Source organism: Plecotus auritus, assembly GCF_963455305.1.
Source record: "Plecotus auritus genome assembly, chromosome: 1".
Lineage (NCBI taxonomy): Eukaryota > Metazoa > Chordata > Mammalia > Chiroptera > Vespertilionidae > Plecotus > Plecotus auritus.
This window is the reverse complement of record NC_137770.1, coordinates 102,542,238-102,556,670: the sequence shown is the minus strand read 5'-3', so window position 1 is coordinate 102,556,670 and position 14,433 is coordinate 102,542,238. Positions and strand designations below refer to the sequence as shown.

Here is a 14,433-nt window from a genome sequence, read left to right as displayed (position 1 = left end):
TAGATGCACCTACCAACTAGTTTCTTTCAGTCTCAATAGCTAGGTTCATGCAGTTTCATTATACAAGATATACCTATCAGGGGAACTAGAACATTGTGTTGACTGGTCCTTATTATGGCTGAAGAAACATTTAAAATTATTTTTTTCTAGACTTTATATGAATAAGTCATTGTATTAGCATACTTTTCAGGTGAAATGATATATTAATAAGGAGTTTTCTGTGAATTAGAGTGCCAGGAGTTATTACCTTAAAATTTCATACAAAAATCTCTTAATGTATCAAAAATTGAAAAATTTGTAAGAATACCCAAAATTGATTAAGCTTATACAAAAATAATGAGAGTTTTTTATAGATTCCAGTTAGGTTTATGACACAGAATTATTAGCCACCTTAAGGCCTACCCTGTGAATAAAAAATTTATAGAGTAAACATTTCAACCAATTTAATCAATAGACCTAATTTTTCTGGAAGGTTCTCATCTCATGAATCCCTATGCCAGAGAATACCTGGGTTAGGATATTTGACCAACACCATATTGAGGTGAAGAGTCTGAACTGGCAAGAATATAGCTCTAGTTTTCTCAAACCTTCAAACTATATAGTTGAATATGCATGTGAAAAGAACTTCAGAAGACTTCCATAGGTCAGGTCTCTATAGAATAGGAAAATTATCCTATACTAGAGGTCCAGTGCACGAATTTGTGCACCAGTGGGGTCCCTTGGCCTGGCCTGTGGTATCAGGCCGAAACCGGCTCTCCAACATCCCCCAAGGGGTCCTGGATTGTGAGAGAGTGCAGGCCAGGCCAAGGGACTCCACCAGTGCATGATCGGGGCCAGGGAGGGATGCGGGAGGCTGGCCAGCTGGGAAGGGACCGTGGGAGGGCTCCAGGGCATGGCTGGCCCATCTTGCTGTCCTGATCGGCTGGACCCCAGCAGCAAGCTAACCTACTGGTTGGAGCATCTGCCTCCTGGTGGTCAGTGCACGTCATAGCGAGTGGTTGAGTGGCCTTAGCATATCTTTAGCATGTTACACTTTGATTGGTTGAACGGACGACTGAACGACCGGACAGTTAGCATATTAGGCTTTTATTATATACTAGAGGCTCAGTGCACAGATTCGTGCACCAGTGGGGTCCCTCAGCCTAGCCTGCACCCTCTTGCAACCCAGAACCCTTCAGGGGATGTCGGGGGATCAGGCTGGAACTGGCAGTCCTGCTTCCCCCAAGGGATGTAGTAGTGCATGAAGTGGCAGGTGGCTGGGGAGGAGCTCGAGCTGGCCCGGGCACCATGCCACTCCCGCTCATCCAGGCTCCACTGCGCCTGCTGCTTCCACCGTTTGGTAAGCTTGCTGAGTGGCACTTCCTCTGTGGGAGCACACTGACCACCAGGGGGCAGCTCCTGCATTGAGCGTCTGCACCCTAGTGGTTAGTCTGCGTCATAGCAACCAGTCAAATGGTCAACCAGTCAAATGGTTGACCGGTCGCTTAGGGTTTTATATATATAGATTCTATATAATAAAGAGCTAATATGCAAATGGTTGTCACGCCATCACACCATAATGGCTCAGATACTCAACATTGGGGAGAGAGGAATGGGGACCAGCCAGGCACAAATGAGCTCGCGAGAGAGGAATGGGGACCAGCCATGCTGCAGCCTGGGAGAGGGACAAACCGCCCACCCCGCGATCCTGGGCACCAGCGACTGCACCTGCGCCTGCAGCCCAGGAGAGGGACAAGCCATCTGCCCCACAGTCCTGGGCGCCAGTGGCTGCGCCTGCGGCCTGGCCCGGGAGAGGGATAAGCCACCCGCCCCATGGTCCGGGTGCCAGTGGCTGGGCCTTTGGCCCAGGAGAGAGACAAGCTGCCCTCCCCATGGTCCCGGGCACCTGCAGCTGCGACCCGAGTGAAGCCACTTGTCCACGGTCCCCTGCAGCTGCGGCTGGCCCGGGCGAAGCTGGCCCGGGTCCTGGGTGCCTGCGGCTGGCCAGAGGGAGGGAAGCCTGAGTCCCAGGTGCCTGCAACTGGCCGGAGGAGGGAATCCTGGGTTCCAGGTGTGGGGCAAGGCAGAGGCGGTTAGGGGAAATCTGGGCAGCAGGGGAGCAGTTAGGGATGATCAGGCAGGCAGGCAGAAGTGGTTAGGGGCAATCAGGCAGGCAGGCAGGCGAGCGGTTAGGAGTCAGCAGTCCCGGATTGCGAGAGGCAGTCGGACATCCCCCGAGGGGTCCTGGATTGGAGAGGGTGCAGGCCGGGCTGAGGGCTCCCGCGCGCCCGCCCCCCCCCCCCCCCCCCCATGCATGAATTTCATGCGCTGGGCCTCTAGAGGAATAATAAAAGGCTAATATGCAAATTGTCCCCGCGACCAGGAGTGCAACTGGGAGTTCAACCAGGTGGTGGGGCCCGCCTGCCAACCACCTGTGGCCCCTCCCCCAGCTGGCCCTGCCCCTTATCGCCCCCCAACCATGATTGGGGGTGAGGTCAGCTGGCCAACCACCCTCGGTGCCTACCCTGGCTGGCCCTGCCCCCAATTGGCCCCTCCACCCCAATTAGGGAATCTGGTTTGAAGTGTTGTGGTTTAAGGAACTCAGAGAATTTTTAAAAAAGTAATAGAGTCAAGACCTATACATCAGGGTTACTGTTTAGAAACAAATTGAGGTTAGGGGAGTAGAGGGAGGGTGTGATGTAATCATTGTTATCAATTACTGCTGAGAAGTAAGGCAGGATACAGGACTAAAGAAAAAGATGACCCTCATATTTTTTTAGTGCAATTATAGGATTGAAAATCAGATTCTTATGTAAAAGAAGAGAATAAGTATTAAAAATATGAATATGTGGATGAGACCTTGCATTATAGAATGTTAGAGTTTAATGAAAAGGGAGAACAGGATGGTAGAAAAAGCTACAAGAATCAAGTAAAAGTCATGTTTTTGTGAAATATAGACAAGACAAACTTTATTTAAAGAGAAACATGTTTAATAGAAAGAAGAAATTGAAACCTCTGGAAGAAAGTTTACAGAGAATGAGTCTTTAGCTCATCCTAATGTCATATTGTCATTATATAGAAATGGAAACTGCATGGGAATTTTTCAAAGATTATCTTAGTAAGATGGGATTTAATAGAACCTATAATATCTTGAACTATTGATGAAAATGTTTCTAAGGCATCTTTAGAAACTAAAATGTCAAAATTTTTTTAAGACTTAGTATTTTATATGTTAAAACCTCTGTTTTAACAAATGCTGGCAATTTAAATCCCAGAAAAAAAGTGATGAAAATATAAAGTCAATTTAAGCTGCTGTAAGAAGTCATTATTTTTTAAGTCTACCTTATTGGCATCAGGTTTATAAACCTGTTTACACATATTATTCATGAACTCATGAGAAATCGTATTTTTAAGAAAGAAGAGTGAGTCTCTAGATTTTAAAAAGTTAATTTTCTTCAAAAATGTTTTTCCAAGTCTCAGGATGAAAAGGAACAGTTAAAGAAATATATTGAGTTAAAACAGTCTTTGGAATGTAGCTTAGATCAAGAAATGAAGAAAAATGATCAATTAGAAAAAGAGATTACCAGGTAAGATTTTAATATTTCAGAACATTCCTGCCATTCATTAATATTCAACTGTCATTTTACTTTATTAAAGCCAAAATACAAATTTATATTCTCTCTGAAATTTTCATAATTAAACCAATTACCCTATTTAAAAATTTACTTAAGAAACTCAGAGCACAATCTGAAACTTTTTTGAGTGCCAAAATATTGTATTTAGTCTTTACTGATTCCTAAAGGTAATGAGGATACCTTTTGCATATCCTGTCAATTGCACTTTTCAAGTCTACCTTGAATTTTTATTTCTGCAAGATATCTTTGCTCTCTGTGGTAATCTTTCCTTCGCTTAGGAATGTGCTTTCCTTCACCATTCAAATAGTTTAATATCTAAAAAACTATCTCTGTCATTGCTTAACAACATCAAACATTATCTTGATTTGGCTTACGTTTCTTTCTCCATTTTTAGTGATAAAATATCTCACATATACAAAAATGTATATATGACTTTAAAAAGTTGTGTAATCATGTTTTTATCACTCATAAAAAAAAAACAACTAGGCCCTGGCCAGGTCGCTCAGTTAGTAGGAGCTTTGTCCCATGCACCAAAAGGTTACAGGTTAGATTGTGGGCCAGGACACATACCTAGATTGCGGGTTCAATTCCCAATTGGGGTATACATGGGAGGCAACTAATGGATGTTTCTCTTGCTTTCTTTTCCTCTTTCTCTCTAAAAACCAATAAAAACATCCTTGGGTGAAGATTAAATTAATAATAATAACAATAATAATAATAATGGTCTTTCCCAGTGTCTGGGAAGTCCCCACATGGCTTCCTTCCTGTTTATTCGCTGAGAACTTTACTAGTAAGTTTGTCTTCTCATTCTCATCAGGTTTTTCCTCATTTAACTGTCTTTCTCTACAGTTGTTTTGTATCTCTTTCATTTTGTTAAGATTGTGCTCGCAGGTATCTCTTCCTAAAACAGTCTTGAGCCTGGCTGGTATTGCTCAGTGGTTGAGCCTCGACCTATGAACCAGGAGGTCATGGTTTGATTCCCGGTCAGGACACATGCCTGGATTGCAGGTTTGATCCCCAGTGTGGGGTGTGCAGGAAGCAGCCAATCAATGATTCTTTCTCATCATTGATGTTTCTCTCTCTCTCCCTCTCCCTCCCTTTTTGAAATGAATTATATATATATATATATATATATATATATATATATATATATATACACACACACACACATATACACACACACACATATATATGAAAAAGTTGATGGCTTTTAAAATCTTTATTTTAAAAAAAAGTCTGTTGAAGAAACTGTTACACATTATCTCTGATTTCCTTTCTTCTAAAGCCCTGCCCCTTTCCAAATTTCCCTTCAACTCAGACTTCAAATATTTTTCTTTCCTGCTTCTCTTTCTATTTTGAATGACCTCCTTGATGTTTTTTGTTGGTACTTTTCTTCTTTTCTTCTTGTTGTCAGTAGGTATCAAAAGGTATTTTCATGTCTTTTCAAACATTCACATGTAATTATGCTTTTCTGTTTCACCTTGGATAGTGATTTCTGGTTTCTAGTTGATATTTAATAATAGGCTAATGTTTTATTTAATATACTAAAATTAATATTAATAATAACTTAATTATAAGAATTCTATGTAGTTACAATATTAACTCTGTATTATATATGTCATGAATTTTTTTCATGTTATTTATATAATATTATAATTTAGTAGTATAGTTTCAAACAATATTAGATTGGAACAAATGAAAGGACATAATTTATAGATTTATATGACAGAACATAATATCTGTTTAAATAATTATTAAATATGTACCCTTAAAGAATTTGACTTACTCATTTTGTACATTTCTGCAGATTTAAGAAACTCTTAAAAATTGCAAAAAGGAAGTTAAATGAATATGAAAATGAAGAGCTTAGTTTCCCTGGAGATTTAAAACCGAATCAAATTGAAATGGATATTCAGATTAATATATTAAAACATAAGGTAATTTTTAATCAGTTTTGGGACCACAAAATCACCTAAGTTGGGGAAATATATATCACTTGATGCCTTGAGCAGTGAAATATAGATTTTTCTATTAATTTTATAGACTTGATATCAGTGAAAAAGATAGCTTTTTTCCTGATCACTTTTCTATAAAAAGGACATACTGTTAATTCTCCTATCTTGAACCCTCATAAGAAGCATACCATTTCATTACAGGTCCCCAGGCACCAACACCAAATAAAAAATTTTGGGGGGTAACAGCTTTATTGAGATATAATGCACATACCATGCAGTTCACGTATTTAAAGTGTACAATGCAGTGGCTTTTTCTATATTCAAAGAATTATACAATGATCATCACAAATCAATTTTAGAACATTTTCATCACCCTAAAAAGTAACCCTTTGCCCTACAGCAACCACCCTGTGCAGGGTGTCTGCCCACTTTCTCCTCTTCCGAGCCCTAGGGAACCACTACTGTGCTCTTGGTCTCTATAGATTTGTCTATTCTGCACATTTCCTGTCAGTGGGATCACACAATATGTGGTCCTTCCTGACTGCCTCTTTTATTTAGCATAATGTTTTTAAGGTACATCTATTTTGTAGCATGTATCATCAGTACTTCATTTCTGTTTATTGCTGAATAACATTTCATAGCCTGGAGTGACCACATTTTTCTGTGTATTCATCATTTGATGGATCTTTCTGTTACCACTTTTTGGCATAAACATCCATGCCCAAGATTTTATGTGAACATATATTTTCATTCTCTTAGGAATATACTTATAAATGGAATTGCTGGATCATATCTTTAACCTTTTGAGGAACAGCCAGACTGTTTTCCAAAGTGGCTGACCATTTTACATTTTCATACGCAGTGTATGAGAGTTCCAATTCCTCCACATTCTTGCCAACACTGTCATTGCCTGTCTTGATTGTAGCCATCCTGGTGGGTATGAAGTGGCATCTTATTGTGGTTTTGACTTGTAATTTTCTAGTGGCTAATAATGTTGACCATCTTTTCTTGTGCTTATTATCCATTCGTGTATCTTCTTTGAAGAACTGTCTATTCAATTCCTTTGCCTGATTTTAATTGGATTTTTTATTATTGAATTGTAAGAGTTCTTCATATATCCTAGATACAAATTCCTTATTAGATAAAGGACATTCAAATATTCCTTCCATTCAGTAGCTCACCTTTTCACTTCCTTGATGGTATCTATTAAAGCACAGAAGTTTTTGATTTTGAAGTCCAGTTAATCTATTTTTGTCTTTTGGTTTCACAACTAAGAAAGACATCCAAATCCAGTTATGAAGATATACACCTATGTTTCCTTCTAAGAGTTTTGTAGTTTTAGCGTTTACATTTTAAGTTTATTTTTATTTATGGTATGAGTTAGATGTCTAATTTTATTATTTAACTTGTGAATATCCAGTTGTCCCAGTACAATTTGTTAAAAAGACTATTCATGTCTGATTTACTTGTTTGGCACCCTTGTTGAAAAGCACTACGTGATAATGTGAGGGTTAATTTTTGAATTCTCCCTTCTAATTCATTGATCTATAAGTCTGTCCTTATGCCAGTACCAAATCAAGTTTTATGAGAACTCCTTCCCAGCCTTTTTTTACATTACCAGTTGTTTTATCTATAATAATAAAAGCATAATATGCTAATTACACCGGACGACCTTCCGGACGAAGCTGCGGCGGCAGGGGCTGAGGCAGAGGCCCCCAGCCGCAGTGGCAGGCAGGGGCTGAGGCAGATGCAGCAGAGGCCCCCTGGCGCCACAGCCGAGGCAGAGGTGGCTGCCGTGGTGGTGGTGGGGGCCAAGGCAGCCTCCGTGGCAGCAGGGGCCGAGCCCCTTGCACGAATTTCGTGCATCGGGCTTCTAGTATAAGAAAAAGTCAGTGTAGTGGAATGTTTTTAAGTCTACTTTTGTGAAGATTTTTTCTTCTTGATAAAGCCTGTGGCCAACTTATGTTTTGCTGACTCTGTGATGTGATGGAAAAGTAGGCTTACAAAGATAATATCCATTCCTTTTTTCTCCATGCAAAAGTTTAATCTCTAACCCAGTGCCTCCCACTTCACTCCCATTTCCATTAAAATCCTGGTAACAGGATCTTCTTACTGGATGAAAAGGGGCCACATGCTAACCTGACTAGCTCAGGAAAGGCCTGCATGGTGCCCTTGCAAACTCAGAGACCTAAAGTAACTACAAACAACAGTCTGAAATTAAAACCTTTGAATTAAAAGTCTATGGTGGGTTGTTATATCTTAGGCTGGTATCTTCCCTTAAAAGGATCAATTTTGATCTTAACTGAGCCTAATTTCTTTTTGCATCTAAATAACATATCTTTGGAATGTCTGGGTAACTTGTAACTCCCCTTTTTTCAGATCCCTCAGGGTGGAGACCACAAATTATCTCATTATTATTATTATTGTGTTAATTGTTGACGGTTACCTATCCTGTACCCACCTATGTAAAAGAAGCTTGTGTCTATCATTTTACTTTTTACCCAGTCCCAGAGGTCCCCCCTACTCTTTGATTTCTCCTACCTCCCTATTCTATCTTCAATGGATTACATGTAACCCAGTTACGTCTCCAGCTTTTATGGTAATTTATAAAAATAGGTGAAAACTCACCATTCTCAGGAGCGTTGTCTCAATGGGTTGAGATTCTGCTTCCTGGCAGTTGTCAACAGTTTGGCTCAAACAAATTCACAAAAATTATTTACAGGTTTGAATGTTTCTTATATTAATACGACTTAGTCATTTATTTCACTACTAGGGGCCCAGTGCATGAATTCGTGCACCTTGAAAGGAACTGTGGGCTGCGAGGCTGTGGTGGGCACATGGGCGGGTTTTGGCTCATCCTCTGTGCCTCCACCTGGCCCCTCCCGCCACAGCCCTGGTCCCCTGTCTGCTGGCAGCCCTGCTTCCACCATTGCTGCTCCCATGCACTGACGGCGCCAGCCACGCTCACACCCACTGATGGCATGGAGCAATTGGGGCTGGTGCCAGCAGTGGGTGCAAGCAGTGGGTGCAAGCAGTGGCTGCTGCCCCGATCGCCCCTCAGGAGTAGGGGGAGGTGAAGAAGTCCTCAGGGGCAACGGGGGCCAGCAGCCGCTACTCACACTCACTGATGGCACCGAGTGATCAGGACTGGCACCGGGCGCTGGCAGTGGGTGCGAGCGGTGGCTCCGGTGCTGGCTGCGGGTGCAAGCAGGGCTGGCGCCGGCAGCAGGTGCAAGCTGCGGCTCCAGCGACAGCAGCAGGTGTGAGCAGGCCATTGCCAGCAGCAGGAGCGAGAGGCGGCTGCCAGTCCCGATCACCCCTCAGGAGCAGGGGGAGGTGGAGAAGTCCTAAGGGGCAATCAGGGCCGGCAGCCACTGCTCACACCCACTAATGGCGCCAAGCCATTGGGGCCGGTGCCAGGTGCCAGCAGCAGGTGAAGCGGGGCCAGCACTGGCAGCAGGTGCGAATGCCGGGTGGGACCATGGTGCGTGGGAGCGAAGAATTTTCAGTAACCACCAGAAGCTCGCCCCAATGACAGCGACCAGCACCCCACCTTGGTCTGCCTGCTGCCGATGCCTGCCATGTTCCATGTGCACCCCCTGGTGGACAGTGCATGTCATAGCAACCGGTTGTTCAGTTGTTCTGCCATTCATTCTATTTGCATATTAACTTTTTATTATATAGAATGTTTAACTCCTAATCCATAGACTCATTGATAGATTTTACTGCCTAGGGAGGAGAAGATTTAAATCCGGACTGTCACCTTTCCTCTTTGGAAATCTCTCAATTTGAAATGTCAAAATTTTAAAGCAAATTTGTGTGCCATGGAGAAGTATTGCAGTATAACATAAATATGAGGTGGTCTTAGCCTCCAATACAGACAAGCTTAAAGTAAGGTAGGGGAGAAATTGTATTTAAATGGTGCCAAAAACCACTGCGTTTGTTTTACTATTGAGATTTAAAATGATTTCATAATGTTCTCTGTTCCCTCACTGAGAGGAAAACTTAGTCCTGAACATGGAATGAGTCTCTATGGCCCATGGCTGTTCTCTCTGCGCTCTTTGTTCTGTCTTTTTCATAAGAAGTGACCTGTGCTTGCAGCTCTTTTCTAAGCCTGCTTCCTCCAGAACATCTAACTCCCACAGATCTCTCTTTATGGTCTTGGTCTCCTTTAGTCCAAGCTAGCAAGCAGGGTTTTACTACTACAGTTCTCTTAGAAGCTTTGAGTTTCCTGTGAATTTTATTGGGGTTCATGCCATTAGAAAGCCACTCTCACAAATGGTTTTCAGATAGCTTGGGCTTCCTGGAGTCATGCCTTTAAAATTCTTACATTCTGAAAATCCTTAGAGGAATTTGAGGCACCATGTAAATCTCTCTGAGATCTTAAGGGTTTTATAGTCTTGCTCAGTCATCCTTAGACTGTTTTCCAGGAAGTACCCTGGATTTGATGTTAGCCCAGAAGCCATTTGTTTATTTTAAAATTATTTGACAATTGGACATGTGGGAGAACCTATAAATGGGAAATGGATATTTGAAACTGTAAGTCCTGGTTCTTTTATATTTAACTAGTAGCTCTGCGCACGAATCCATGAGCCAGTAGCTCTCTGCTGCCCTCCTGTAGCTCTCCCCACCCCCCTCTCCCCGCCCCTCCCTCATAGCTTGCTGCCCTGCACCCTCCTGTAGCTTTTCACTGCCCGCTTGTAGTTTGCTGCCCCACCCTCCTGCAGATCCGTGATCTGGTCATTACATGTTGGTTGTTACACCTCAAGGCATAATGGATAATTAGCATATTCCTCTCTTATTATATTGGATAGTCTTTCTTTAGCTCATTTTTCTCATCGATTTCTCTGTCAGCTGCTTCATGGTGAGAATCCCTGTCATCCCTGTTTCAATGTCATTGTGTTCACTTGCCTAGAAGCTCCTGCTGTCAGTCAGCCTCTTTAGGGGCCATCAGGCCTCCACGCGCCGTTTCTTGGAGGCCCTTTGGTTTTCATTTTCATGCTTCTCTACATGATCTCAGGTTCCACCTACCTCCTGTTCAAAGGTACCCCCACGTGTGTGTGGTTTTTTCTCTTTTAGTGTTAACACTCTATTTTTAATGTCAGTATCGGTGCCAGTTATTGATTGCTGCTAAATAAAACACCTCCAAAGCTAGTAGCTCAAAACAGCATTAATTTTGTTCACAAATCTGCAGTGAGGCCAGGTTCAGTAAGGCCAGCTCATTTCCTTTCCACTTGCCATCAGTTGGGATGACTTGAAGCTGGGAACTGGAATCATCTTAAGGCTTGTTCATTCACCTGTCTGTCAGGTGCAGCGCGCTTCTTGCTGGGACGTTCGCTGGGGCAGTCTCAGCTGGACACCTATACAAGGACTGGCTATGTGGCTGGGCTGCTTCGTGCTTCACAGCATGGTGGCTGGGTTCCCAGGGTGAGCTTCCCTAGAGGAAGAGAGTCAGACAGAAGCTGTATCACCAGACATAGCAGTCACACAGCAGTGCCACCCTATTCTATTCACTAGAAACCGTTAGTACTAAGGCCAGCACCTATTTCATGGAGAAGTGCAAAAGAATTTGTAGATGTGTTTTAGAAACTCCACAATATTCACCTTGTCTGATCAAATAATCATCATATCTAAAGGAAGTAGTTTTCCCCAAGTCAGTAGGACTGAATTTCCAGCAAGTTTTTGTTGTTGTTGTTGTTGTTTAGTATGTTCTCTTAATTTGTGGAAAATAACAATTTCAAGATAGCACTACTAAACTAAGCCTTTTTGTTGTCATTTTTCTTAAAAATGTACGCTCATCTCACTAAACTTTTATAGTGGAAGATGTGATTTATATTTAACCCTGGTAATCATTTCTTCTTGGAATGCAATTTAAATTAGCATCAAACATATGTAATAACTTAATAAAGAAATTAAAATTAATTAACATCAAACATTTATAATTCAGTCTATGATATTAGAATCTATATTTATGAGATTCATTAATTAAAGTCTTATTTTGAAAGTCTTATTTGGGGAGGCATTTATTTATTCAGGTCTAAATATCTCAATATGATGTCCCTAAAACTTCTTTAAAAACTATGGATAATTAATATTGGGGAAGAGGTAAGAGACTTTCTATTAAGAGGTGACTTATAGTCATTTTGTGGAGGAAAGACGTGAAACAGTCATAGAAAAAAGCGTATAAATTCAAGTGTACACATTGTGTGGCAAAGATGACAGTAATTACATTTTTGTGACTCCTGATGGTTTTAACTTTGGTCTTGATCCTTTGGTCTTGAATAATTCAAAATTCCACATTCTAAGGCTCTATTACAGTACAGATAACATTTGATTGCAACTGAATTTATTTCAAAACTTGATACTGGTATTGAGTTAGACTATTCTTAGTCTACACTTCTTAACCAAACTATATTATTTTATTCATGCAGAATGATGATCTTACAGCAAAACTGGAAAGTGCATCTTCAAAGTGTATACGTCTGGATGAAAAAAATAAATTTCTTCAACAGGAGTTATTATCTATGAAAGCAATACAAAAGAAATATGAAAAGCTAGAGAATGAAAAAAAGAAGTGGAAACAAGAAGTACTAAACCTCAATAGACTTATGGAAATGAATGTGGTAGAATTTGGTGAAGTAGAACAGTATAAACGGAAGATTGAAGAAAGAGCAAGACAAGATGTAGTAGAAAAATTAAAAGAAGTCAATCTATTTTTACAGGTTAATTCATTGATCTTAATGTGCTTTAATTTATTTCACTGTAAATTACATTGTATTTTCCTACTTCCCTTAATAGCAATTTGTTTTGTAGATTTCTGGAAGGAAGGTGGCTTTTGTTTCTCCTTCCAATATTTCCATTTTCATCATTATCACCAAATCAATCTTTCAGAATGATTTTTATTAAAGGATCATTTTATTTTTAAGACCGCTGAATGTAAAATAAGACTATTAGAAGAAATAAAAAAATATAATTTAAAAATGATACCATTATCTATATCATAAAAGCCTAAGTGACCGCTACGGCAGAACAACCAGAATGACCGGTCACTATGATGCGCACTGATCACCAGGGGGCAGGCGCTCAACACAGGAGCTGCCCCCTGGTGGTCAGTGTGCTCCCACAGGGGGAGCCGTTCAGCCAGAAGCCAGGCTCACAGCTGGCTAGCGCTGCAGTGGTGGCAGGAGCCTCTCCCGCCTCCGCAGCAGCGCTAAAGAGCAGCGAGCAGGCAGGTGGTAAGGAGCAAGGGCGTCCCGGACTGCAGGAAGGATGTCTGCCAAGGGGTCCTGGATTGAGAGAGGGCGTAGGCTGGGCTGAGAGGACCCCCCCTCCAGTGCACGAATTTCATGCACTGGGCCTCTAGTTATATTGTTCAATTTTTTAAATTTTAAATTGATTCTATTAGTCTTGCATTATCTGAATGTATGGGTATTATTAAAAGAGAGACTTTATTTTTACAATTTTATTCAGGTCTAAATATCTCAATATGTCCCTAAAACTTCTTTAAAAACTATGGATAATTAATATTGGGGAAGAGGTAAGAGACTTTCTATTAAGAGGTGACTTATAGTCATTTTGTGGAGGAAAGACGTGAAACAGTCATAGAAAAAAGAGTATAAATTCAAGTGTACACATTGTGTGGCAAAGATGACAGTAATTATGTTTAATTATATTTAATTTCTGTCATCTTTGTTAACATTGATAATAAATTTTTTAAACTTCAGCTTTTTTTCATGTTTAAAGATGCCCCCTTAATCATTGACTCAAAATTAAAGGAAACAAATATAACTATTCAGATTATACTTATTTCATAAATATATATTCTTCTTATTGCTCTAGACACAAGCAGCATCTCAAGAAAATCTAGAGCAGTTAAGAGAGAATCATAATACTTCAATAAGAAGTCAATTGGAACTCAGAATTAAAGATCTGGAATATGAACTCTTCAAAATGAAAACTTCTCAAGATTCTAAAGAAATAGATTTGGAAAAATATAAGCAACTCTACCTAGAAGAATTAGAAGGTAGAAAATCATTGGCAAATAAACTAAACAAGTAAGTCAAAACACAGGTGTGGAAGACAAAGGGCAGATCAGAGAATATAAATTTACCTCAATTAGTTTCTAAAGCATAATTTTTATCGAACCAGGTTCATGAGATTAGTAGAATGTGGAAACTAAGTAGTATAATTTTGGAAAATGTTACTAAATGAACTTATCCTTCAAATCTTTGTTCAGAACAGTTTGCATCTCTCCATCATTTTTGGTTTTATGTGCCTTTATGTTTTTTTCCCTTAATATTTTCATGTAACTAACCTGATCTACTAGTCTTTAAGCTAAGTGCTTTGAAGGTTTTATAATTTAGACAGCAATATTATTATAAAGTTGTCAGAATTCCCCTAAATAGAAATATTAACGAGTTTAACTATTTTTTTGAAGTTAATAACTTAAACCCAAAGGGTTAAGTACCAGACACATTCTGGCACTTGGTAAATTTACTTTCTTGATTGTGATCTTTGTTATTATCACTAAAGGGCACCTTGAGAAAACTATCCTTACATAGAGATATATGTGTTAAATAGGGAAAGATTAACATAGGGGTGAAAGGCAGTATAATTGACAAAGTGGCTAAAAGTAATAAGGTGGTCTGTCTGAGGAGGATGTGGAAGACAAAGGGCAGATCCCACCTCTAATGCCTTGATAACAATGTTATAAACTGATTGCCTCCAGAGCTGTTTTCATTCATTCTGATCACCAGCTAGGCCAGTGGTTCCTAACTTTTTTTGGCCATGCCCCACCCAACCATCTCTAAAATCCTGATGCCCACCCCATGACATATAATTCTTATTATTCAAAAAGTGAACTC

The 14,433-nt window shown here is 40.4% G+C and overlaps 2 protein-coding genes across 10 annotated transcripts in view; one reads left to right on the top strand and one right to left on the bottom strand.

Annotated features, from left to right (window-relative positions):
• Positions 1 to 14,433, top strand: part of LOC308252626 (ankyrin repeat domain-containing protein 26-like) — a 141,693-nt gene that overhangs the window by 106,581 nt on the left and 20,679 nt on the right. For 8 of the 9 annotated variants that reach the window (XM_080677401.1, XM_080677400.1, XM_080677398.1 and 5 more), the window contains 4 exons: positions 3,454 to 3,566; positions 5,422 to 5,551; positions 12,001 to 12,291; positions 13,409 to 13,623. In XM_080677401.1, coding sequence (XP_080533527.1) covers positions 3,454 to 3,566; positions 5,422 to 5,551; positions 12,001 to 12,291; positions 13,409 to 13,623 — 749 coding nt within the window. The remainder of the gene's footprint in view (positions 1 to 3,453; positions 3,567 to 5,421; positions 5,552 to 12,000; positions 12,292 to 13,408; positions 13,624 to 14,433) is intronic. The other variant, XM_080677403.1, reaches the window with a different exon arrangement.
• LOC308253051 (cyclin-Y-like protein 1) overlaps positions 10,843 to 14,433 on the bottom strand; it is a 143,267-nt gene continuing 139,676 nt past the window's right edge. The window contains exon 6 of the mRNA XM_080678082.1: positions 10,843 to 11,006. Within this exon, the coding sequence (XP_080534208.1) occupies positions 10,970 to 11,006 (37 nt within the window). The 3' untranslated portion in view covers positions 10,843 to 10,969. The remainder of the gene's footprint in view (positions 11,007 to 14,433) is intronic.